At 42.5% G+C, this 26,631-nt stretch overlaps 1 protein-coding gene across 1 annotated transcript in view; it reads left to right on the top strand.

Annotated features, from left to right (window-relative positions):
* Positions 1 to 3,820: 3,820 nt before the first annotated feature.
* Positions 3,821 to 26,631, top strand: part of MED13L (mediator complex subunit 13L) — a 187,022-nt gene continuing 164,211 nt past the window's right edge. Inside the window, exons 1-2 of the mRNA XM_065646184.1 lie at positions 3,821 to 4,726; positions 22,389 to 22,626. Coding sequence (XP_065502256.1) covers positions 4,655 to 4,726; positions 22,389 to 22,626 — 310 coding nt within the window. The 5' untranslated portion in view covers positions 3,821 to 4,654. The remainder of the gene's footprint in view (positions 4,727 to 22,388; positions 22,627 to 26,631) is intronic.

The following is a 26,631-nucleotide window of genomic DNA, read 5'->3' as shown; positions in this document are numbered from 1 at the left end:
TAATGCGACCTCATAAAAAGTAGACTCTGAGAATACTGGAAACATCTGAAATGAGGCTGTTCATCTGCAGTATATTGCAAGAACTCGCAGTAACAAACTGCATAAATCATGGACAAAGAACTTCTAAAATTCCTTGAGTTTTAGTAATCCTCGATTAAATTACTGACGTGAGTAGAATTTCTTTAAGAGGAACTCAAGAGCCAGGGGGAAACGGAATTATTTTCTTTGTAGCTTTTTGACATGTAGAATAGTTAAAGACCATTTGCTTGTATTATATTCATAATTTGGGTCTCATTATCGTTCTCTCCCACCCTATCCTTTCCATTAGTGGCTGTTGTAGGCAACTGGAGAGGAAAATGCAGAAGACAGCAAAAATGACACTTGATTGAATTAGACACAAGACAATCACTACTTGTACTGCCAAAGCCAGAATTTGTGCGAGTGAGTAACTGTGATGTCTAACTCAAATCTGTGGAAAAATATGTTTTACCTAGAGATGAGTTCTCTTTGATACGAAATGTCGACCACCGCTGCTTTTGGACCCTGACAAAGCTTGGCTGAACTCCAGTTCTGCTGCTGGTGTGAGAACCAAACTCACCATACCCGGCGCTGCGAGAGCCCCGTCTGAATCCAGTTGTGCTCCTCAGCTAAACATTCTTTTCGTCAACTGGAGGTACTTGAAAGTACGGCGAAGCGGACGTACCCGAAGACAAAATAAACCCAAGCGACTGCCTGACATTCTCGCTTGGCTTTACCCTCCTGACATCTTTGTTTCTTCCTCCATGTTTAGTTTGAAGCATAAGCAACACCTGCTGGTGAAAACAAAGTCTCCGAAACTGCTGAGCCATCCTCCTGGAAGAACAGGTTTGATCATCGCCGTGAGTTGTTCTAGAGTAAAAGCAGCTCGCCGGTGGCTGTTTGGACTCATTCTGTGAGGGCAGGTAACTGGCGCCTTCCCAGGGCGCTTATCAGCTCTGCAGGGCGAAGGCTGAGAGTGACCCCGCTGATTCCGCAGCCTGGAAACACCTTTCTGTGCCGAGTTATGCTCTCGCAGCTTTGCAACTTCATACACTGGCAGAATTAATTTAATAGTCCCTGTATCTTGGTACTATGGAAAAACAGGCGTTTTGTTAAAGTAGAAAAGCCAATGTTATTTCTTGTGTTCATTGATCAATTTTTAAAATGAAGTAAAAGAAAGCAGAGAATAAAACTTGAATACCCTGAGCTGGGAAACACGTTCCACCACATACCTTTCGGGATAATTATGCATGAGCAAGTGTCATTTGTACTTGTATGTGATATCTGTAAGTGGGACAATTTCTGGTTTAAGTAACACTATTGTCAGAAGGCAGCAAGGGAGCTTTCCTAGTTTGGTACCGTGAAGTGAATGATCAGGCTGTCATGATTTCTCTTGTCTGTGATCACTGAACGTAATATAAAGTCAAGCAACTGGCAAACTACTTAAAGAGGTGCTGTCTTTTTTTTCAGATTCAAACCAAAATGACCTTTGCAATGAAGGGATGTGGTCAAAATGTTTGACTGGTCGCCTTTCACAAATGCGAGCAGCAACTCTTCAGCTTCAGAACACTGACCTATTGCAGGTAATTTAATTATACTACAAGATCTTTAATTTAAAGAGTAGTTAACACTCATTAGAATGCTGAAAAATGGCCAAAGCAGCACAGTGTGAGTATATTAACATTTCTCCCCATGAAAATGGGTCTGAATCACGTGTTAGACCCCACATTTTCACGAGAAAATCAAGTATAATAAGTTGTCTCTGCTTGAAATATCCAGAAGAGGAATGCTAACAACTGGAAATACCATTTGGAGGGTAAGCAGCATATGGAAGAAAGATGAATTCTGCAGTGTCTAATTCTGCACAGTATTGTTAGCTTTCTCCGGGATGTGTAATAATGTGATTCTCAGTTTCAAAATATTTCTATAATAAGAAAATATTTTTTTCATGATAAAGAATGTTCTTTTATTCCAGAAATCGAGTGGATACTTCATTAAAGGGTTTGCTGTAGCCAAGGCGTCGTTTAGTGGTAGGACGGATAACCGATGCTGCAGCGTATTTACAAAGAACTGCATTATTTTAAGGATGTGGGTTTTAGCCTTCGTTGCTTAATATGTGTTGTTTGACATATTTACAAGTGTCAGACTGTGTTCTCTGTTTATAAGACTTGTTGCCAAAAGAAAGGGGAGTTATATGGTCCAAAGTAGCTCCTGGTCCTGGATCGCTGTACCAAGCCATGTCTAGTCTAGGGCAGTTTGGCTACTTTGGTGCTTTGCCCCTTACAGTTTGGGGCTATTACAGCATCTTTGTGCCGCTTCGATTCTCCTACATGAAATGAAAGATCAAAGTCTCTCCTTAGGGTGAGTCTTGGCTTTATTTGGCCAACTAATAGGTGTAAAAAAAATGAATATATTGCACTTGTAGCTGTGAATATTTAATATGTATGTTTGAAAACATTTTTCCTCTCACTAATTCAGGGCCGGTCTTCGCAAGACAGAATTCCTGTTCGGTGTGACACAGTGGGTGGGATTTGTCAGACGAAGAACGCACGTGGTAAGAACACTGGTCTTGGTGGAAAATTTCCTTTGGCCTAAATTCTATCGATTGCTCTGCGTACGTAATGTAGCTAAATGGCTGTGATGCTTGTTTGTGTTAGAGATTTGTTACCGTGAGGTAAGTCCAAACAAACGCCATTCAGTCATTGGAACAGATGCTAATCTTAATTTATTACGAAGAAAAGTAAATTGCAAAAAAGATGCCTAAATAAGATTCAAATAATGATAAGGAGAGCTGCCATTGAGCACAGAGAGAGGACTTTTTCCACTGAGTCAGATCACTGAAAATGTGCTGTGTTTCTGTATTAAGGCTTATGCTGAATTGCTGAATAATTTTCATCTTTCAAGCAGCAATATTTGCTTTATATCAGCTGTGGAACACTCCTGTCAGTGAGAAACTCAGGCAGGTGAGCTTCAATCTGCAGAAGCACGTCAGGCTCCCCCTGGTTAGAATCAAAGGGTCATTACGAACAGTGAAAAAAAATATTTGTTATGAATTGCATGTTTATTTTAAACAAAATAGTTAATATTTATTAATTTGTGTCTATCCTTTCTTGTTCTCCAGAGCATGACTATTACAGGAATAAATTCCATTTGTTTATTTAACTGTTAGGCATTTTTGAGTTTTCCTTTTACAAAAAAAAAAAAAAAACCCCAAACCCAACAAACTTTACACAATGTCTTAAATGCTGTTTCTAATTAAATGAATGGGGGACTATCACGGATTTTAGCGCAGCCGAGGTTCACGTCCCCCGCAGAACTTGGGGCTGAACTTGACTTTGCGGCGGCGCCCCCGGGGGGGCCGCGCTCGTTCGGAACCTGCGACGCGTTCGCGTCGCCGCCGCTTTTCAGCCGCTTTGAAAATTTGCAGGTGCCGCGGCAAAAAACCCGTCGGACGTTTCGCGGCGGCCCCGCGGGTGGGAGCAGCAGGGCCGGGCACGGGCGACAAGGCCACGGCTGCCGCCGCGAACGGCTTCTTGTAAATACCGTTCCGCGGCGGCGGGAGCCCCGCGGCCGCCCAAGTTCGTCCCGTCCCGTCCCGGGGGGCGGGCGGCAGGACCCGGGAGCGGCGCAGCGCTGCTCCCGCGCGCCCCCAGCGGCCCGGCGGGCGCCGCCGCGGCGGAGGGAGGGGCCCGAGGGAGGGGGGAGCCCCAGCGATAGGCCCCCGCCCCCTCTGCCGCGAGTCACGTGGGGCGGCGGCGACCAATGGCGAGGCGAGCTGCGGCTGGCGGCCGCCATTGCTGTCAGAGTGGAGAGAGGCAGAGGCGAGTGTGTGAGGAGGAGCGGGTGAGCGGGGCCGCTGCGCGGGCAGCGCCAGGCGGAGGGGGGCGAGGACGGGCAGGGACAGCGCTCCCGCTCTGGGCCGGGGCTGCCCCCCGCCGCCCGTAGCACCGGGAGCCCCGCACGGAGCGTAAACAAGGCGGCGGCAGCGGCGGCAGCAACAGCAGGAGGAGGAAAACACCATCCACCCACAGCCAGCGGCGGCAGCAGCGAGGGGCGGCCGGGCGGGGAGGGGAGGGGACACGGCCTCCGCCGGCACGCGAGACAGCGCCCCCCGCCCGCCGCCGCCGCCACTGCCCGGGGCCGGGACCGGGACCGGGACCCTCCTCCGGCCCGGCCGGCCCGTGTCCCGCAGGGGCCGCGGGAGGAGAGCCGACCCTGCTCCTTCCCCCTCCGCCCTTCGCCGCAACGTGTGCCCTGGCCGGGGGGGGGGCCAGACCTGGACGCGGAAGGAGGGCCCCGGGCCCCCCCCCTTCTTCTTCTCTTCGCCCCGGCGGCGCTGAGGCGGCCTGGAGGACCGGAGGAGGCGGCTTCCCCCCCGCTGCCTGCTGAGGGGCCGGCGCCCAGCCGCGCCCCGCCGGACGGAGCCCCCGCGGCCTGAGGATTCGCCGGCCGGCGGCGGGTAGAGACACTCGCGGCCGGGCCGCTCCGGCCCCCCGCCCGCCGCGCGCCCCCTGCCGGCCGAGCTGCCCCGGGCCGCCCGCGGCTGCCGCCCCGAGGAGTCCCCGCCGCCGCCCCCCCCCGCCGGGCCCGTCTCCTCAGACATGCCCCGCTCTGGCGGCCGGGCTCGCCGAGGATCATGACCGCAGCGGCCAACTGGGTGGCGAACGGGGCCAGCCTGGAGGATTGTCACTCCAACCTCTTCTCGCTGGTGAGTGCCCGGGGGAGTCGGGGCGGGGGGGCGGGACGGTGGGGTTTAAACGGCCGCTCCGGTGCGCAGCGAGTTTGCCGGCCCGGTGCAGCTGCCGGGGGCTTTATAGTCGGGGCCCGCGGGGCTGCTCCTGCGCTGGCCCCTCCCCCGGCCCGGCTCCCCGTGTTTATTTTGCTTTTGAACGTGGTTTGCTGCCAGTGTGCGCGTTGCTCCTCCGAGCGGGGTTGGGTGTCCCCTGCATGTGCGACCATCTTCTCCGGTAAAGACGCTTTTCCTCCCTCTGGCACCCTGTGCCCTCGGTGCTTTGTGCTCTGCCGAACTGGGTTTTTTTTTTTTCCCCTCTCCTTTCACAATGACAAACGCCATTTCAGCAGCAGCGAACGGTCATGTAGTGTGCGATTGTCTGTGGGACTCAACGCTCTGGGCTCCTGCGGTTACATGTCAGCTGTTGTTACAGCGTCGTCTCCTCTTGGCATTGATCGTGCTTGGGGCAAGAGGTAAAAAAAAAAACAACCCCAAACCTTTACGTTTTTTTCTTCTTTGAGGAAAAACAGTAGCTGGAAAAGTACGGTGTTGGATAGTTTGATTGCGTAGGTGCTGTCTGCCCATCTTGCTGGTAATTGACAACTTCCTACTCATATTACATGGTTTAATGTTGCAGAAATTATGGTATCAGGTTTGGCTAGCTGCAGACTTGTAATTTAAATTTAAAACAAGAAAACAATTCGTTTCTGTGTAAGGGTAAAGTCATTTGGAAATACATTGCTTTATTTTACCTGGCAGATATAGGAACAATTATTTCTTCTGGCTGGGCAACAGCTGAGTGAGCAAGAGGACTGTTTGGTCATCAGGAGCCTTCCAGTGCTGTCAGGGGTCATGTCGGAGGGAAGGAGAGACTTTTTTAATGCACAGTGTGGTATAGTTAAAACGAAAACTTGTAAAGCAACTGCGGGTATAGCATGTATGAAAGATTTATGGTAAATACCCTTCCCCGCATCAGAGCTCTGCCAGAGTTGGAGGTGGATACAAATGTTGTTCTTTTTCTGATAGAATGAGATTATTGTTAGCTATCTTTTAGGAATTAAGGGGAAAAAATAATTATAAATGCAAATGATCAAGCTCTTTGTTTTATGCTTTTTACGTTTTATTGCTGTATGTTTGTTATTTTGCCTCTGTGGGGTTTTTTTCATGTGTATATGTTTGGTTTTCTTTTTGCTCACACCTATAAAGAATCCGGGACAAGAGCCGTAGTCAGTTATGCTGCTGGGAAACTTGCCCAGAGATTCCTCTGTGAGAATAAATGCAATTCTTACTTCAGCTTTTTATTGAACTGTTGATTTGTATAAGTTTGTATCTGTGCTTCTGCTTGATAACATTTCCTGATATTTATAGATTTATAGCAGTGCTGTATGTATCGAGATGCATTGCTTGTTATGGTGATTTTGAATAAGCTACTGTTACCCACTAAGGGAAAAAAAGAAAAGAAGAGTAAGGACGACGAGGGAGACAATTGTAGCTGATTGTAAGAGCAAGGTACTGGATGGTTTGTCCTTTACAGGGAGAGAGCTGTGAGGTCCGTGTTTATTAGTGGAGGATTGAGTAGCGTGTTCTTGAGACACGTAACTTTTCACATAGTTGCAATCTGCAGATCTGTCGCTGGTAAAAGTAATTGTTGGTGTGCAATTAGCATAAATTGTGAAGTTATTTCATAGTTATTGTGGTTTGATCTCTCTTACCTCCCTTCTCCCTCCTTACTAGACTAGGGAAATGTTAAATTAAATGGGTGTGTAATATCGTTGAAATAAGTTTAGCAAAATTCTTTTGCAAGTGGGTTTAATAATGAGTTTAGTGTGCAGCCCTGTAATCTCCTGTGTAATTTATGGAGATATCCATATCTGTAATGTGGTGCTATATATGAAACGGTAGCATTTTTATTGTTTTCTGGCTCTACTTGCAAAAAAAATTCCAATAAAGCTATATTTTTTAATATAGTGTATATACAAACACACAGTAGCCATTGGTGGTTTATTTTCAATTACATTAGTATTTGGTAGGATTTATGTAGCACCGAAAGATATCGAGAAAGGAAATACTGACTGGAAATACGTGGCCAACACCACTGACCCTTTAACCTCAGATTGTCATATTCACTTCAAAATTTATGGAGTGTTACAGCTACAGTAGTCTGATTACCAATTAGAGAAACTTTTGCTAATCATTTACTTTTTCAGTGCAACAGAACAAAAACATACCCAAACTAAATCAACTGTTGATGGGAATTAATTCATTCTTTAGGAGTGAGGTGGATTAAAAATCTTTTCGTAAAACTGATTCTGCCCTTAGAAGTTGACTATTAAGTTCTTTTATCACAGTCTTTGTTTTGGGTTTGAATCAGAAAGAAATGTTCTCGACTGCAGAATTACAGTTCTGAAACAGTCTGCTGTGATTCTGTTTGTTGATGTTTAACTAATATTCCTTGCCACAAACATTTGTTTGGCTTTAGGAAGGAATGCTGCCTCCCCACCCAGAGCTCTGCGCTGAGTCTGCCTGCTCGCTGGACTGGATTTGGCTCAACAGTTCAGGATTTCCAGCTAATTTTTCTGCTGGCCGCAGGCAGCCTTTAGAGAGGCGTTGGGTACCACTGTTTCTTCTGAGTCTTTTCATGGAAAATATGTTCTAAAAGCCTTTTAGTAACTGATTCTCTGTTAGCAGAAAGTATAGAGGTCCTCGGTGCTCTCAGCTCAAACTATTTCTCGTGAGGGTAAGGCACAGTCTTAATTAAGGCTTTGAAGTTCTCTTTGAATATCCAGATGCTGAGTTTCACACAGTGTCCCCCTGCACTCGGTGACGCAAAGGGTACTCTCTTTATTGTGTTATTTTCTATGTTAAAGCAAGAACCCAGTGTCCTTCTAGAAAATGGGTTAATGCTTGTAACCTCTGTCAGGCAAAAAAAACCCCAAAACAACCTACACGAACAAGTCTAGAGTTTTACTCTAAATATAAAGCATTTCTTAGTAAGATGGTATAAGGGCCGGTTTGCATATTTGTCATCAGAATATGCCTTGAATATAAACTTGTTTATGCTGGTATACAAGCAGATTAATAGGTGTGCTTATTAAAAATAAACTTTCTGTCTGAAATGGCTATTGTTCTAGCACAGCAGTAGAAGAAATTATATTTATCCTAACTCTGTTTTTACAGTAGTCAAAATGTCTGCTGCTGCTTCTGAAAAAGACTGTTTACCAAAGCAGTATTTAGTAAGTGATCGTTAAGGACCAGTTTATTTAAATACTAATTAAGAGTTGTCTAATAACTATTTAGAGACAAAATGTTCTGAGGTAATATACTTTGTAGTAAAACTTCAGACCCAACTGGCAAACAGTCTTCCTGTGAATGACCCTTAATCATAACAGTAGTCTTACTGAAATTAATTTGATTTTTCCTGTGAGTAAGGGTTAATCATACGACGGTGAGGGCTTACATAAGGTATGAAGATGTTTCCCCAGCTCCCCGGTTTAGCTGCTGTGGTGGATCAAAAGGCACAAGTCGGTCTCTTGAAAATTGGGCTGAAGTTGTGTAAGGTTTCATATGCTGGAGCTGGAAAAAGAGAACAGCAAAGGGTGTCAGAAAGGATCTAAAATTTGGAGTAGCTTTCATGTGGTGAAAGATTAGATACCGTAGGAGTCTTCAGCCTGGAAAGCCGTGATTGTGTTCTTGGAAAATGAGACCTATTTATAGAGGACTTTCTAGAAGCTGGTGCAGAAGATGTCGTGAGTACTTGTTGAAACGCGTTCTAACAGAAACATGCTGCCAGAAAGGTCTGGTTAGTAGGAATTGTCTTTGTTCATGTTCAAAGGCAAATTTACCAACTGTAAAGGTCATTGCTGCTGTTGCTTTTTTCAGTTCGCCAACAGAACAGAAGGTGTTGCCTCTGATCGGTGGGTTTTGTTGCCGTTTTTGTAATGAAACCGAAAGGAGTCGAGGAAATCCGAGATGGCATTTGAATTATTTTCTTAAAGGTTTTTTGTGGCGTCAGAAAGTGAAGAATACAGAGATGGCTGGTGAGGTGCTTTTGGGAGTTGCATAATTGTCGGTAAAGGACTTGATAGTATAAATAGTTGATTGCCCAACCAAATCCTTAAGTAGTAGTAAATTAACCAGTAGTCGTTCTTGCTTATTGTATGATCATAAATGCAGTGCTCCGAGCATAGGCTGTGATTTTGGGTGTGCGGGATGTTACATCACTACATGGTAGATATCTTCCTTGTTGAAAGTTTTATGTAGGTGTGAATTTACATATATATATATATATATTTTTAAGAAATGGAATTAACTTCTCAAGTTTTCAAAAAGTATTTGATTCTTTAGTTATCTTTATCTGAATTTTATTAGATAACAAGATAGAAGTAGATAAATTCCATGAAGAAGCTTGCTCAGTTCCCGCTAATAAAAGATTATTTCACGTTTTAAATCACTTCAGTGTAGACTTTTATAATGTCCTGTCAGAGTATTCGACAGTTTAATGGTATCTACTAGGGTGTGAGTTTGAAGATAGACCCAGATTTGCTAAGAGATTGGGATGGAGCGACATTCCTTTAGCTTGCCCAGCTTTGGGACTGGAATTAATGAATCTGTGTTAGGTAACTAACCTTTTCTGAATATTACACAAAGAAGATCGGGTGCGCAGGAGCGACACTTGCAGTTCAGGACTGAGTGTGCCGAAGAATCCCAGCCTACCCACTAAGAAATAATAGAGTGAGGTTTTCCTGGAATCCTGACCATCCTGAAACCTACACTGGGCTGTGAATCTGTTTCCAATGCCTGTTTTGATTTTGGGGCCAGTGTGAGTCCTTTGGTGAGCTGGCTATTGCGAACATCAACGTGATTAAGAAAATACTCAAATATTAGGCTGCCCTATTAAAAACAAACAAACAAAGAAACCCCCAAATGAACACACATAAGAAAACCCAAACCAAACAAAAAACCCAAACCAAACAACAAATAAACCAACCTAGGTAACTGCATCTTAAGAATCATAATTTTTCCTTGCTGTAACACTATCTGAAAATACACATTTCTGGATTTTTCTACATAATGAGTGCAGTATTGGCATCATAACCCCAGTTCTCAGCACCCCCCAGATTCATTTGATCTTGAATTTTTTTTTCCCTTTCCAAGAGCACTTCTTCATGTGAAAGAAGGATCTCTTTAATCCTATAGGCAGACCTTTCTTCTATTATTTTCCTTCTTGACAATGCAGTTCTGTTGAAAAAATCTAAAGACACTGGAATTTTTGAACTTCAGTGGAAAAAAAATTGTGGTGCTATGAGACATATCTGCTGAATGTGTCAACTTGATTAACTGGTTACTCGATGAAGAAGGAATTTTTATGGGTGGTTTTTTTTTCATTTTTTAAACTAAGTATTCGTACCACGCACTTGGTAAAAGTGCATGTGCGTGCAGATACACTGCTTTTTAAATACCTGAACTATATCGCTGTTATACGTTGTAATAGGTTGGATGTCTGTGCCTGTTTGAAGCTTTCTTTTCGCTGGATGAGAACACTTAACCTGTTGTCTCCTTGTCCTCGATCCCTACAGGAATTCCACCCACCCCAGTGTCCACATTTACATCCTCAGTTATGGCAACGTCCTCCTGTCAGGGTTTCACTAAAACATCCCCGCTCACCTCAAGAATGCCGCGACACTTTTCCTCTCTCACCCTGTCAATATACACCAGGATCATCCAATTAGAAATCCGTATCTTTCTTTTTTCTTTCTAGGCGTTGCTTTTATTTGTGGAAAGTTACCACTTGATGTCCACAGACTTGCTACTGTCCTACAAACCCTTTTCCCAAACTGGTTTGTGGGATCTTGCAGACAACCTAATAGCACTAATGGGTGGCTGGGCTTTTCAGGCTGTTGTCTTGAAGGCTGACGAGTATAGTTTAAATTCTTTGAAGTCTGTGTGTGTTCATTTACTGTTCTGTGGGTGGGTAGTGTACTTTTTGTGTAGAGTCTAGCACAGTGGGATTTGCGACTTGTTGGTGCCATAGTAACACAAATAATCTGAAAAAAAATCTGCTCTGACTAGAAGCAAGCTCATTTTAGCATTATCTTGCCAGTTTTAAAAGTGCATGAGTGTTTTTAGCGGAAAATGCCAAATCAAATCCAGAAGATGTGTTTTTATGGAGTATATATTTACATGGGGACATCCCTCTTCCTCAGACAAAGCTTTTATACCGCTTCCACTTGAAGGTCGAAGTATTAATTTAAAAATAGATCCTCTTTCCCCAAGTTCCCTGACGTCAACTGGTAGTTTCGAAGAGAAACCAGCTAATAAAAACGTTCTGCTCTAGCAGCCCTCAAAATCTGAGGGCCGTGCGTTAAAACGATAATGACGTCTCAACATAAACTACTTTGATACCATATAGTAAGTGTAACTTTCCAGATTGGGAGGGTTCTTTCCCTTTTACTTAGTGAGAAGGTGCCTGGTTTTCAGTATCTCCCAAATGTAAGAGGTTTAAGATGTCTTTCCTTTGGCTTGTGCTGTGAATTTTGATTAATTCTGAGAAATCCGGACTCTCACTTCCTACCTCAGTCTGTTAAATAATGTTATTTCTCATTGAGTCATGTCTGGCTTAACTCGCTTTCCTGAGCAGAATTGCAATAGTGCGTATGGAAATGTGACTTGAGCTTTCAGTGACATTCTCTCCTTTGTTTCTTTGACACAGGAAATTTTATTGTGTGTTGCTGTTGTATAAAGGCGCCCTTAGGCAATATTTACATTTATGTGACTAACGCAGATGAACTCAAACATACACAAAAGATCTTGTCCCTATAGTAAGGAGTATGTTTAATCAGCTTATGAGCATCGACGGTCTTCTGAAATTAATTTTTAGTGTATGACACACTTATTTCTGCATCGCTTCTCATTAGGCACTTAGCTCTGCTTTCTTTACTTAGCCAGTGTTAGGGTGCAGTGGACTAGTCTTGTTCATGAAAAGCATACTAATTACAGAATAATAGGTGTGGGTTTTCCTCTCTTTCGTTTTTCTCCCTCCCCCTTCACTCTCATCTATGCCTTGGTGACCCCAGAATGGTTGATAAGCTCACATTTAAGCCTGGATCAGGGAACTGACCTAGTGAAAAACTCGTCCCCTTCTCATTGCCTGGGCACCCCCTGGCCCCCTCTCTCCCCACCAGGTTTTGGCAGTGCCTTGGGTTGAGGAGAGATCAAAGGGGCTGGCTGACCGCAATCCACATCTGAGAGAAGGATCTTTAAAGCCGGTTCAGTTAAACTTTATTTAAGTCATCTTTTACTTTTAAAAGAACTATGCTGTGGTCAGTGCCTTGTTGTTGCCTATTCTTATAGCTTCATATTTTCTCATAAAATACAGTATTTTGTGAGAAGAGAGGACTGAAAGTGAAGTTGAGAGGAAAACTGTTCTGTACCTACTGACCAGGCGCTGGTAACCTTCTGGTTTTTGGTAATGATGGATTCATAGATGACAGCTGTGAATAAACCCATGACATTTTTCTTATTGGAGTCTCTGGTTTACTAGGAAGTTTTCAAATCTAGTCTGGTATATCTGCAATCTCCTGGGTGTCAGGTTTTTATGAATCTCACTTCATATATGTCTACAGTGTTACTGAATTTGTAAGTGGTTCTGGGTGACTTATAAAATTCATTCCGGGAACATTTCGTAGTGACCATGTCAAGTATTTTTATAAAAAAATAATTTGCTGACAGGTTAATTGGTTAAATTACTTTATTCTGAATTTACCGATTTCATTTTCAGCCCAGTGTTTCTGGTTATTTAATTTCATATGTGTATTTTAATAAAATACTGACCTGAGTTCTCTGTGAGTTTCCATAATTTCCTTCTGGCAGGAGTTGCTGGATTCTTGTCTTTGCAGGAATGGCAGTAAGAAAGCTGGCAAAATGAATCTACATGACCAGTCATGTAGTGGATTTATTTACTTCTTTCGATATTGAGGAAGATTCACATGAAGGAATTCTTGAGGTGATGGTTTTTTAAAGGGCTGAGGGGTTTTGGCAGACTGCCTAACAATTTGAGTTTTATTTGATGTCATCGGTCGAGACAACGTTGATGTTGAAGACCTGGGGCTGTCTGACTCTATTTCTGTGCTGCTGTGGTGTACAATAATGTGCTAGTGCTCAGCTCTTAAATACAGTTTTCTGTAAAAGGGAAGAAAAAGACCTGCATTCTTGAACTCAGTATGCCAAAATTTACTCTGCTCGGGTTTTTACTTCCTCCAGCCCACCTCCTTTCTTTTTTTTGTTTTTAAATTTTTATTTTTCTGCCCATATGTCGGATTACTTGGTTTGGGAAACATCTGATAGCCCATTGTATGACTCTGATGTTTGACGTTTCCTTCCTCCTTTAGTTAAACAAGAAAATAATGAATTTGCTTATAATTTGGCTCTCCTGCTGGTGACATGTCTTTTGTTATCTTATATTTTTGTTTTTTGAATATTTTTGACTTGAAAACCTCTTTTCAAGTAGTGGCGAAATCTCAGCCCTTCAACTCGCGGCGTTATCACGTTATCCTTCTGCATCTCTGGCTACTGAACTCGGTCCCAGCCTTTGCAGCGGAAGGGAGCGGATGCGCCAGGCGCAGCTTTAGAAACGTGCTGAGATTTGCTGGATCGGTTAAGGGACTGGAGATTTGCCGTTCACTGAAGTAGAAGGACCTTGATGTAACTCAAAGGTCTTCTCTCAAAAATTCCTTTTTCGTACTTGGTTGGGGTTTTTTTATTATTATTATTTATACTGAATTTTTTTAGGAGTTCATAGAGTGGATCCTGAATGACTATTTTTGTTTTATTGATGGGCACTTGGTGCTGACTTGAGGCTGACAGGTCTGAGAGCTGTTTTGAGGGTGATCGTTAACGCTGCTCCCCATGTGCTGGTAAAGGTTTCAAAGATGCTCGTATGATTCCTGGCTCTTGGGGACTCAAAACTTCGGCTGCAAAAGAGTCCTCCCTGCCCTAACCATCAGCAGTTACCTGGAGGAGGATACAAGACTAAGTCAAAGATGTCATAATACTTCCCTTGAATAATCTGCCAGGCTCTGGATATATATGCTTGAAAGGCTTCTTGAACCAGGTAGATATTAATAAACAATTTAAAAATTAGTACCCAAGATTTTATCCTGACACAAAGTTCAGTCATCTCATTTCAGTTTGAGTCCGCATTCTGCTAATTTAATTTAATACCTGGAAGACACAATGAGCAGCTGTTCTCTAGAGACCTTCATAATGTCCCTCTCTTAGATGGAACAGCCTCAATCCTTGAGTGCTTTTTGTTGTATGAAACATACACTTTTTGAAAATCGTTGTAACTTTTCTGTTTTCTCTGCTTTTCTGTGTGGGGAAACAGCTGCAGTTAGTGAGGAAGGTGCAGACCTACATGTGAATCGTGATGGCCCGAGAATTCTGTGTCACCTTCTGTTTCTTTCCTAAGAATTCATAACATCCTGTTTTCTTGTACCAGCCTGTTTTTGCAGTGGACTCTAGGAAGATACTGTTTCAACTTTGGCATGTCAGTGTGTGCTGTCTTTCCTTCCCTCTGCTGGGTTCTGTTTCAGTCTTTTAGTATCTAACCCTGAAAATCTGTGAGGGTTGGGATACTTATCAGAAATTTGGGCCTTTTGATCAGATTATGCTTTCTCTTGTCACTCAAAACTTCTTTGTTTGTAGCTTCTGCAGCTGCCAGAACTGCTGAAATTTGAACATTAACGTTGGAATTCTTTTGTATGTTCCACTGGGAAAGCTGGTTCTTAGTTGCCACCTCGCATTCCTCTTGGGACCGGTCTGACTTTGGTTGCTTTGAAGTAATCTATTAATCATCCTGGCTGCTTCCTCTCCCACATACACAGGGTTGCACGGACATATAGGGAATGGGGGAAAAAAGATCTAATTTCTGTCGGTACTATTTACTTTTTAGGCACAACAGCTCACACTATTACTTTATGGCTTTTAATAATAGTGTATGTAGACTGTATTGTTTTAGAAGGTTGTTAGGTTTTTTGGTCCTCGATACTATGATATCAGACATTCCTGATATTCCTGACATTGCGATACTCAGATGTCCCCAGGTACACGAGTCCGTTGGGAAGATATCAGATAATAGGATTTTGGTTCCAGTTAAACCCTTCACCGAGACTTAGCAGAGATAAAAGATGACATACAAATGCCCTGCCACTGTCACTTGTCACCATCACCTCTGAAGTAGCAGCATTTAGATAATCTGTTTGGGATATGAAGGGAGAGGGCAGCGTGGTGTGGAGCCAGGGATTTGTCCGGCAGAAAGATGCCGCATGCAGCGGTGTGCTCAGTTTCTTGCTGGTTTTAAGAACTAATGTACAAAGAAACGGTAATTTTTTCATCTCCCTTTTTAAAGGGCAGAAAGGATAAGCCTGAGGGAAGGGAACACAAACTATTCCTTTTTTTTTTTAATGGCTAGGATAAAGAGAGGAATGTTAATATGTAGTTTAGTAAATGATCTGATTTCAGGAGACTACACCATTGATTGGTTTTGGGGTTTTAAGCCAAGAGAGTTGTAGACCACGGAGTAAAAATAAGACAGACTGTCCACGTACAGGTACTGCTGCTGCTGTAAAAAGTTTTGTTATCCAAATAGGAGTGTAGGAATAATATATAACTATGAAGAAAATTATTTTTTTAGTTAAGCAGGCTCATCTGTTCCTTGATATGTTTTTCTTTTTTTCTTGCCTCTTTTTTCAATTCACTTGACAGGGACTTGGGCAGACGTTACTAAATATTTTATTTCGGTGGGAGTGGGGGACACGAGGTCCTGTCAACCTGTGCGTTAGCCTCCCCCATAAGCGCTGCTTTATTACAGGGTATTTTTCGGTCCTCCTGTCTCTGTCCTTTTGTCCTTCCTTCCCAGCAAGGTGTATCAAGATGACATAAATTTTATCTGGTATTTAAATGGCTTGAGTAGAGTGCAAAATGATATTTTGTTGCTGCGTGAGGATGATGTAGTGAATTGAAACGCTGTAACCAAAACAGATGGTGCTAATCTTGAATCTGTCTGCAAGATCTTATAGCATTTAATTAAAATGGTGGTGTAATTCCCATGACACCTTTAACTACAGTTTAAATTCTTGGACTATGAACTAAGGGCTTTCTTATGCAGATTTTTACTTGTGTGTGTCGTCCTTAGTACGAGTCTCTAGTGGCTCCAGAGTAGCTACTTACTTGAACGAAGCTTTCTAAGATGAGACTCTCATAAAACTGGTAATATATATAAATATATGGCATTTACATTCTTTGTGCTCCAATTTGAAACATAAATTGTAGACTAAAGACACTTAGCAACTGCAGTATCCAACGTAGAAGCAAACCAATATCTAGATTAGGGGAACTGTTTAGCTTGTGCCTAACTTCCTTCAGAGGCTGGTAAATCCAGTGTTTTAAGGTACGCCAGGACAGCTTCACATGATGAAAGCTGTTTGTAGAAGTCCCTGGCTTAAGTGGTGTGGTGTGCTTTTGTTTTTTAGACTACTTGCTTCTTTTCTTAAAGAGAATTAGAGCGACTTAGTTTGAAGCCGTGCGCAGACCTGACTTTGAGCAGCACCTTTTGGACAGGCAGTTGGGAGGTATTTTTATACCTGGATTTGTTTTGTTTCAGGTAGGAGAACTGGGAGAGATAGAATGACCCGACAATGAAACGTGAAGTCTTTGAGAAATCAGGGTTGGAGCCGAGGGCTGGTGTGGTCAATATCTAGTTCTTTTGCTCCTAAGACCCTTCAAACCTTTTCTGTAGATCTTTGCCTCATTTTTTGTCTATTCGTCCCATTTTGGAAGTACTGGAGTACCATTTTTTTTTTGCGCTCTGAGGCCCGAATCTGCCTTAGCTTTTCTCACCTTTCTGTACTATAATGTAGCAGGAAAAATAACATGTGATTATGCAATTTTAGCCATTGTTTTTAATGTAGAGAAGTACAGTAACACAGAAATTGGTGCGGCCGAGCACAGGAATAGCTCAAACTTCTGATGCTCTGCCTTTTTGTAATTCTGTTGTGTCTGTATTCTTGTATCATCTCTACAAGGGAGCTTTGTTTATTAAAATGGATGGAATTACTCAAGTCTTCTGAAGAAGTTCATTTAGAATTGCTCTCTGTCCATTTCCCATACAACACGCGTAGTCCACAAAGCATTTGATGGAGATATGGGAAAAAACCCAAGAGGTGGAAGATGTGTTTTGTTTGTGTTCCGTCTGTGAGGACTGCAGAAGAGGAAAGTAGTCACAGTGGCTACACAGCACTAATTAAATCTTCAGGGTTGCTGGTGCCATGCCAGGATGGAGTTGTGCGGTGTGAAATGTAACTGGGGAATTGTGATTTTTTTTTTTTTTTTTTTTTTTTTAGCAGCCTAAGCTCTGCCAATCTGAATGGAGCACCATGAGATCAGCAGAAGACCCTTCCAGCCTGTCTATTATTCTGATTTAAGCCTGAGGAGGGGGAAAAAAGAATTGGAGCTCGGGTTTTATCCCTACTAGGAACTGACATTCTGGATGCTGTCCTGGAGTGAAAATGGCTCCAGCCCTCAGCTGTTGCAGAGAGATGCGAATTGCAAATTTCCTTTCTCTGTCTCTTCTTGCTTATGTGTATGGAGGATATTAGAAGTTTGAATGCTCTTAGTTAATTTTTTTAAGCTGTTCCATGGTGCAGAGCATAATGGGTAAGTCACCTAGGGGGAAGGAAACCTGTGTTTGCTCTGTTTTTCAAAGGACTATGAATGACGTTATTTCCATGGCCGTGTGTCTGACTGAAAACATTGGCATGATGGTGTTTTCATCAATGCCTATTTCTTGAGTGCCTACATGGAGTTTTGGGTTTGAATGCACTTTTCTACCCTGAGAGCTGCTTTTGGATGCATCAGAAACAGATCTTTTTGTGTCTTGGGAATGTTACTGTAAAAACTTGAATGTTAGTGAGGATTTAGGATATTACTGTGAGACACAGAGATCTGATTTCTGTGTTTCCTTACAGGCTTGGCTCAGTGCATTTAGAACAGGCGCCTTATAAACGCTTTATTCTGTGTCCAGTTGCAGTTAACTGAATTTAGAAAGAAAAAAAAATCTTAAAAAGCCCCTCTTATCTGGGAAATTGAACCTTTCACAGCATGATCCTCCAAAATAATGTTCCTTTACAAACCAAAGCAAAAAGTCTCTTGTGTAATACATGACTTTCTAACAATGTTGGTTAAAAGTAAGTATTTTTAAGTTCCATTTTTGTCAGGCATTTTAGTGCTAAGAATATTATAGCAACCATAATAAGCCAAGACTAGCAACCATAATAAGCCAAGACTATGCGTTTGGGAAAAGATGCAAGAAACACAATAGATTACATCACCTGGCAAGACTTTTGCTTTGTTCTGCATTCATTTCTAACCAGTTGTGAGTAAAACGGCATGTTCACAGTTGCGTCCTCAGGTTGGCAGTCCTGGTTTCTATCTCGGTGAGTGCTCCAGGCTGTGTTAGAACCAGCAGTCTGACTCCAACAAGCAGCTCTGCCCTCCCTGACCTGCTCTGCTCTCCTCTCTCTTACTGGTACAAGCATCTCTGTGGCTATTTAATGGACCAGGTATGGGGGCTGATCTGAGTAGAGGAAAAAACCCGGAAGTTTCTTATAATGCTTGTGGTTTTCAGTCAGTTCCCCCCAGTGTGACTATGCAAACAGCAGCCCGGCCGTACAGCGGCACTGGAGGTGAAGTCTGGAGCAGATGATGATGCAGGGAAGGCCGCCCGGTCCGGGGCTGCTTTTGGCCCCGGTGCTTGCTTGTGTTGGTTTAAGGTGTACGTTATCAACAGTCTGTGTGCAGTTTAATGTTCTGTTTTATCTGATTGGAGCTGTCAGTGGAAGGGGAGATCCCACTCCACGGCTGCTCCCAGCTGCACGGTCTCACTCCTGCTCCACCGCCGGCTCCGGTGAATACGTGGCTGCAGGGTAAGCTGTCAGTGTGCTGATCTGATAAACATCCTTCTTCTTTGTTTCTCATCTTTAAATTGGCGAACTGATTCCATTCACCCAACGATTGCACCATCGCTAGATGTGATGTCAGATGGGGAGATGGCCGGGATCAGGAGGAGGCTGTAGTGTTGGGAGCAGCCTGTGTTCACCGCTGCTGAAGCATAAATGAAACCACATTTAGTTCTTTAATACCGTCACCAGAACCACAAGCCGTAGGTTGTCTTGACTGTAAAAACCCTCCTGCCGATGGAGGACTTTTAAAACTAGTGATGTTTTTTTTGTTTAAATAAATTAATTAAAAAAACCTCCACGTGGATGCAGATATTCTCCCTATAGTGTGTTAAATACTTCACACAAAACATGTGTAGAGGCATAGAATATAGGTAGGTGTTCCTGGTGCAGTCTTCTCTTGTGTACTACTTCTGAATTCAGACCTTTTGAATTCGGTTTTAATTAACATGAGGGCAAAATCTAGAAGTTCTCAGGGATTAGTATTGGTGCTCACCTCTTAAGAATTTAGACAGAAACAGACATCTAACTAAATGCATTGAATTGCATCTCTGCAACTGCGACCGGGAAATGATGTGCGAGATCTCATTTTATGGTGCTACCAAGTCCAAAACCCCCAGTACTTGGCCCTTCCTTGTCTTGGGAGTCATCTTCTGTGCGGGTGGTCACTGGTGATCCCTCACCGTCGGTAGAATGAGACACTCCAGAAGTTGGTTAGTATAGAATTAAACTGGCTGCAGCTCTTGCTGGTTTCTGTCTGCTTTTCTCGATGATATTTCATCTATCATATGGATGGGATGTTGTGGGTTGAGCTGCCACCAAGCTGCAAGAGCTCGTCTGCTTTTTCCAACAGCTCATCTCCAGTTCCTGCAGTGCTGGTGGACTGAGTGGTGCTCTGGACTAACCTTTTGTGTTCGATTGGGTTTTTTGGTGGTTCTTTTTGCCATCCTCCTATTCCATGTTGTTTGTGACTTCCCATATGTTCCTAGTGCACAATAACAAGCATTTACAGTTTTTTTTCCTAGATTGCCTATGCTCGCACTGATCTTTGCTGTTTTGTGATCCGGAGTCATATTCATTATACTCTTTCAGAAACTCTGCACATTCCTTTTCCAGACTATAGAGATCTGCGTAGAACAGATGTAGATATTTTAGAGAAGCGCGTGTAAGTACTTTCTTTTAGAGTATTAAGTAATGCGTGAGATGTTCCAGTGCTACACAGCACCCTACTGTGAAAAAATAATTTTCGTCCTTCCCTTTTGCCTCTTCCTCCTGTGCTCACATGTTCTCACTGAGCCAAGAACGTGGTGTGTGTGCTCTGCATCCCAGCCAGTCTCGACTGTCCTTTCCAATTTGCCTTTCCATGGTTCCCCAACACTTTTGAGTGCATGATCAGCGTTTCTGCCCGAATGCAAAAGCAGCGGTGCTGGCTGTAGATAGTCTGTAGCAGGGATAATCCAGTGCTGGCTGCGATTTCACCACCGTCGGTACCCTGGTGACGTGATACAGGATGGTAGCGTTGCTTCTGCAACTGGTGGTCTAGGGGCATGCAAAAAATAAAAACAATTTTACTGCTTTTCAGTGTTTTCTCAGATTTTTCCCTTTCCCAGTGGAGGTCAGCCACTGTATTCCTGTGTGCCCACTGAGGCCTCTTCAGAGAAAATTAAATAGGCAACCTGGGTAATCAGCGTTTGGGGAAATAGTCCTTGACACATAGTCACAGGAGCTTTGGTTGTGAGCTAGAACCCTGCTATGCTGGGCAATATACAGGCAGAAGGAGGTGAAACTGTTTTAGAGGAGAGATATATATATAATGTGGGTGTGTATATGTATATGTGTGTATATATATGTGTATATATGAGGGAAGAAATACAGGTAGTTTTGGCTTATGTTGGTCCAATGAGCATCACCTTCAGCTCCTTAGCAGTTGACTCTTGAACAAGTTACAGCTGCCTTCCAGCTATCGTGGTGAAGGAAAGTAAATTTTAGAGTTTAAACTTCTAAGTGATCTAAGTTTGTGGACTTGAAAAGGGAGGTCCTTCTGTATGTGACATGTGGGGTGGGTTCGGGAGGAGCAGGGTAGGCCAGTAGGTTAGATGTCCTGGTGCAGATGATGAAAATGGGAAGGTGCAAGTCTTTTGTTTTCTTTAGGAGTAAAAATTCACCCGTTTTCCTGTTGATATTTCCCATATGTACTATCTGGAGAATGGAAAAGCAAGTTTACTGTTTAGATACAGCTTAACTTACTACTAGGAGGAGTGCGGGGGGCACTCCTACAGCTGGCGTTTCCACTGCTGTGTCTTTGCTCTTCTCCCCAGCAATGACTCTTCTTGTCAAAGGTGCAGCCGCTGTATTTTGCGTTCTTGCAGCTCCTTGCTGCAGACCAGCCGGCTTTTCCTGTAGGGCCACTTAGAGCTGAGCTGTTTCTGAGCAGCAAAGTGAAGGTGCGAATACTGTAAATGAAGCGGTAGAGGGAAGTAACAGCAGTGAGAATGTGGGAGCATGGATTAGAAACTAGAATACAAGCCCACTGTGAACACGGAGTGTATACATTTGACTTTTTTATGTGATAATGATAGTGCTAGCTAGACTGGGAGTCACACGAGTATTACCCTTGTGTCTGGGCAGCTCCTGGAGCGGTGGAGAGAAAGGAGAGGACAGTGACAAACTGGGGCCGGAGGGGAGAGGAAGAGTGTGATGGGGAGGGTAATAGAAGTAGCTACAAAGGCAGCAATTGCAGAGACAGAGGGAGACTGAATGTGACAGCTGTATCTGCTATTAAAGGTGAAAAGAAAAACAAATAAAATCAGAACTTTTGCTCGGCTGACCTGGTTCTAGCTGCCAACTCTTTCATGGTTTGAGTACTTTGGTGATTTGGTGATTTTTCCCTGGCAGTTGTTTATTTGCTCTGCAGTGGGACACCTACACTCCTTCAGACTTTTAAACCTGCGTAGAAGAAAATCTCTCCCAAAATTCCGAGTAGCCATTTTCCTCCTCTTTTTATTTCTCCTTGGTAGTTAATAAGAAAATTCTGTCTGGTCAAGAGACAGTAAATCGCAACTTCCCTTACTCTGTTCATTTGAGCAAAATAAAAATAAAAAGCAGGTGTGGTAAACCTGTAACATCACAATATGAAACTGTATTTCACCACTTTCAGTAAGTCACTTGTTTGGTTTTCTTATGTCCTTTAGTGGTTCTGTTTGTGACTATCAGGCGGTCAGATCCAGGGCTGACACCGAACCCCCCTGAGCCCCGAGCAGCATGTAGGGAATGGGCCTTATTCCTTCTGCCAGTTTGGGTTTTTTTCCTTCTAATTTGTGAGATCACAATAAGATAACACTAAGGTTAGAAATGAATGTATCTGTTGGAAATGAGTCACGTTGTGGTAGAAAACCTGAAAGCAGGGGTAAACCAGGTTTATTCAGTACTGTTCGTAACTTTTTTTTTTTCCTTGAAGGAGAAAACCAGGAAAATATGGGAGTAGGAGGAGTTTTTAACTTTGGCTGCTTAGAGCTAAATTATAGGAATTCAACAATGAAGATGAAATGAACCAGTACTATGAATGAAACAAAACTTGGAAGTAGTATTTTAATGGCGCTTTTTGTTGGTTTTTTCCCTCCCCACAGGCCGAACTCACCGGCATCAAATGGCGTAGATACAATTTTGAAGGTCATGGGGACTGTGGCCCTATCATTTCAGCCCCAGCACAGGATGATCCGATTCTGCTCAGCTTCATCCGCTGCTTGCAGGCCAATTTGCTTTGTGTGTGGCGCCGGGACGTCAAACCGGATTGTAAGGAGCTGTGGATATTCTGGTGGGGAGATGAACCAAATCTCGTCGATGTGATACACCGTGAACTGCACAGTAAGTTACTCTCTTTCCTTGTTTCTTGATTTATTTCTATTTTTTTCCAGGGAAAAATGAACTTTGTCATTAAAGGCTTTAATTGGTACCGTATACAGTTTTGTCACAATTAGTATTTTAAGACCTAAAAGCAAAAAAAAAAAAAGCTTGTAAATTTGACTTCTCTGCTGCAAGTGATCCACAGATAACAAGAATGAAGCTTGAAATGAACTTAGGAGATCTACATCTAGCATCATTACTTAGATTTTTCTGATATCTCAGATGCACTGGAAAACAGAGTAAATTCTAGTTCAAAGGATAATAATAAAAAAATAAACCCTGGCATAAGATAACAGTTGATGAAACAAAAGACATATGCTATAGAGTCAAGTAAACTCCGTGGCACCTCAGGTAACTCTACAAGGTCAGAACTTGCCACGTTGATCACGCTACAGGATTTGGGCATAAATGGAGGCAAGTTACAACAAGTGGATGTAATAAGAGGAAAGGGAAGGTAGGGCAAAGGTGACAATGATACATTTGTGTGACTGTAAGTTTTATTCAACTTGGATTGTCCTCAGTGTCTCCAGAATGTGTGGCCTTAAAACAGCAGAACAAAACGAACTTTATCTGTTGCGATCCTTTTTGGTTTTGACTATATCCACTATATTTTAATTTGTTTTCAGTGGTGTATTGTTGCTATGAGTAGACCTAGTTTGTCTGAAAATGTTAACTTTTAAAAGGTGTCTTATTAGATTGAGTGAATTTTTACCTATCGTGTCTTGGATGAAAACAAGTAAAGTTTATCAATTCTAGAATAATTTAAAAAATCCTGCAGTAACTTTAAAAAAGTCCCAGACCAATAATAAGGATCTGTTCCTTATTTTTTGCAAAAAAAATTATATCCTGGTAGCCCTCTAGAACTTCTAGTTACTTCCTGATAAAATTTGTGTACCAGTCCAGATCTATAGAATCTTGTATTTGTCAAGCGTGCTTTAGTTGTCCTTTAGCTCCCTGCTTCTACCCTATACTATTTTGGTCCTGGGTTATGCTATGTTCGTTTTCCTGCTCATTATCTTGTTCTAATCACTTGTCTTCAGACTGTTTATTTGGTAATACAGCCTGCGAAATCACAGAGATGAAACACTGTGTATCTTTAGGTGTATTTTGTGTAGGTAGCTCTGTGCTCATGTATAATTGAAGAGATGGCTCACAAGTGCTGCACCGAGCCATTCCAGTGACATTAATTTTTCATGAGGCACCTGTTTTGAATGAAGGCCTGGCTAATATTTCTACTTACCCAGGAAACCTTTAATAATATATGCTTTTCTCTCTGTGAAATATCGTTTATTTAATATTTCAAATGCAATATATGGGACTTAAGTGTCTTTTTATTTAAGGGGAGTTGCAGGTGACAGCTTCTGTTTTATTTTAAACCGATGTAGCTTGTTTATATCTAACATCTTGGTTATAACAATATAACGCTACTTCCAGTGATCATGGTATGGTGAAGCGTTTAAATATATGAATAGCTGAACCTGCTCAAGTATAGTATGGACCAGAGTACAGCAAATAGAGAACAGCATCGCTTTGACACATCTTTTTTGCCTGGTCCAAAATTTTATGAAGTAAAACTCACGTAGAGGAATGAAGTACATGGTAGTTGAAAGAAGAAGAAATACGCTCCTGCTGTCAGGACCTTACAGGAATTTGGGGAGTAATCTCCTTTTCTGCCCCCTTCCACTGCAGGTTTTAGAATTCTTTGTAACGCGCGTAAATCACGTAACGATAGGTTTACTTGTTCTGTGTTAAAAGCATATTGAAATGCTTGTAATGACTTATCAGATAATAGTTGAAAGCGATGTAAATTGTAAGCGTTACAAATTTTACTGCTGATAGGGCCGTCCTGCTGTCTTTAATAGTTTTTGAGTTCAAGCATCAGCATTGACAAAATATTGAACATCGGATTTGCCGTGAATGAGGCCTTTGTGTACATTGATTCCTTGAAACACGACAAAGGACATGCGTTCGGTGTTTCACGCAGCAGGAGGGCAGAAAAAGCAGCGTTATTTTGCTGTTTATTGTAGAAGCAGACCCGAAATATTTGAGAGCTGAAATTAGTTTCCCGAGTTTACGTGCTCCTGAAAATATAAAGGACTTTGCGTGTGGACATACAAACAGAGAATAAGTTGCTGAAGCGCAGTAACTTAGGTGCCTGTCAGCTGGTTCGGCATAACCTGGTCGTGGCATGAGCTGCGTTGGCTTAAAATCCTGTTGGTAGGGGCTGGATTGTGGCCGAGGTCGGTAACTTCTAGTTCCACGACCAGAGCTGTGGTTTGGTGTTTGAACTCCGATGTTTAGGAGCACAAGTCCCAGAAATCTGACACTGCAGAGTGGAAGACCAGAGGCTGCCCGAAACATTGTCTGCTTTGTGGCTCCTGTATTTTGAGATGTAGGAACTTGAGGAAATAACGGCCGTTAATAGATCATGAATTCTTACCAAGGATGAAGTTGCTCACAGTGTTTTGGATTTATTTCCCGCCTAAGACTTGTGCTTTAAAAGTGGAATTTTCATTAGGGTAATAAAAAGACTTCAATTTAAGCCTTTACATTTTATTCATTCAATCCTAAATTAGAGTTATTGACTTTTCTGAGTCACTCAAATAATTTGTGTGACATTTACTACTTGGGTTAAACGAACGAGAAGTCCAGACTGAGGCTTTTCATTCAGAACCACTTTGTACAGTTTTGCATATGAACTGCGTGGGTTGCCTTATCTTTGTAACATTCAGGGTAGATGATTTTGGAAACAACAATTTGTGCTTAACAAAAGAATTTCAAATAGTCATGGGGAAAACAACTCAGTAGCTCTAAACAGGAGGTACTAGGAGCAGTTGTTTATGTAGTAGCTTTCCAAAACTGTGTTGATAATTAAATGCTGTCATGGGAGATTAAGTAAAAACAATTATTTGTAGAGCAGCTATAGATCAGTTAAATACTTGGATTAGCTAGACAGCTGTGTGTTTCATAGGTGTGTCTTTTGTACATACTCCTACATTTCTTTCTCCTGCCAGGCTCAGCTGTTGTGTTCTGGTTTTTATTATGATTGGATTTTAATTTGAAGAAAGGCAGAAGATCTTTATTCCGTCCCAAGTGAAAAAAGCTAATTGGTACAGGGTCACGGAATGGCAGAAAAAAATTGAGTGGTTTTTACAAGTTTGAAAGAGTTGGGAGTGTTCTGGTTGTAGAAGTCTTGTTTTCCCAAGGATAAATGCTATTTAATGATAGTACTGCCTGAAGAGGTTTGACAAGTGTTACAGCTGCTGTACCTTTTCCCATAAAAACATTTTTTTGTAAATTCTACGGAAGAACAAGAATGGAGCGGAGGTTTTATCTTAGTGTTGGCAGGGTTTTTGACAGGGAATTGGTAGATTTGTAAGTTGCAGTGATCTCATTTGCATTTGGTGACCAAATACCATCTGGAGCACCACAGAGAATTTATACTTGACTCTTGGTTTTAGTTGGTTTTTTATTCTTTTTCTCCTACCCCAGATTTGCATCTCGTGCATTCCATGTAGATTATAAGGAGGTGACACCTGTTCCTTAGTTGCTGCCTTTGCTTTTGCAGAGAATACCTACGTCTGACATTTTAAACAACGTTTTGCCTGATGGTTTTGTCTATGAAGTCGTAATCTGCACATTGAGTTTATGGATAGATTCAGCTTTGTCTGTTGCATCTGTGGTACAGAATACTTGAGTTATCAGGAATAACGCAGGGGTTAATAATGCAGGGATTAATGTGCGTGTCGCTACTGAGAACACAGTTGTGGTGGCTGAAGGTGCCCCCGCGGTGGACTCGGGAGGTTGGCAGAATGTCAGGCAGCATCTCGAAAATGGGTGAGATTCTGGCCATTTGATAGAAAGATGCGGTTTTGTTTCAAGAACTATCACCTTAATAGCTTGTTTGCCTGAAAATGCTGATTCTGGGGTTGCTGCCACATGTATTGAAGCTATGAAAATGAGACA

This window comes from Caloenas nicobarica, chromosome 16 (genome assembly GCF_036013445.1).
Source record: "Caloenas nicobarica isolate bCalNic1 chromosome 16, bCalNic1.hap1, whole genome shotgun sequence".
In the NCBI taxonomy this organism is placed as follows: domain Eukaryota; kingdom Metazoa; phylum Chordata; class Aves; order Columbiformes; family Columbidae; genus Caloenas; species Caloenas nicobarica.
The sequence above is the reverse complement of the archived record's forward strand: the minus strand, read 5'-3'. Positions and strand labels throughout refer to the sequence as shown.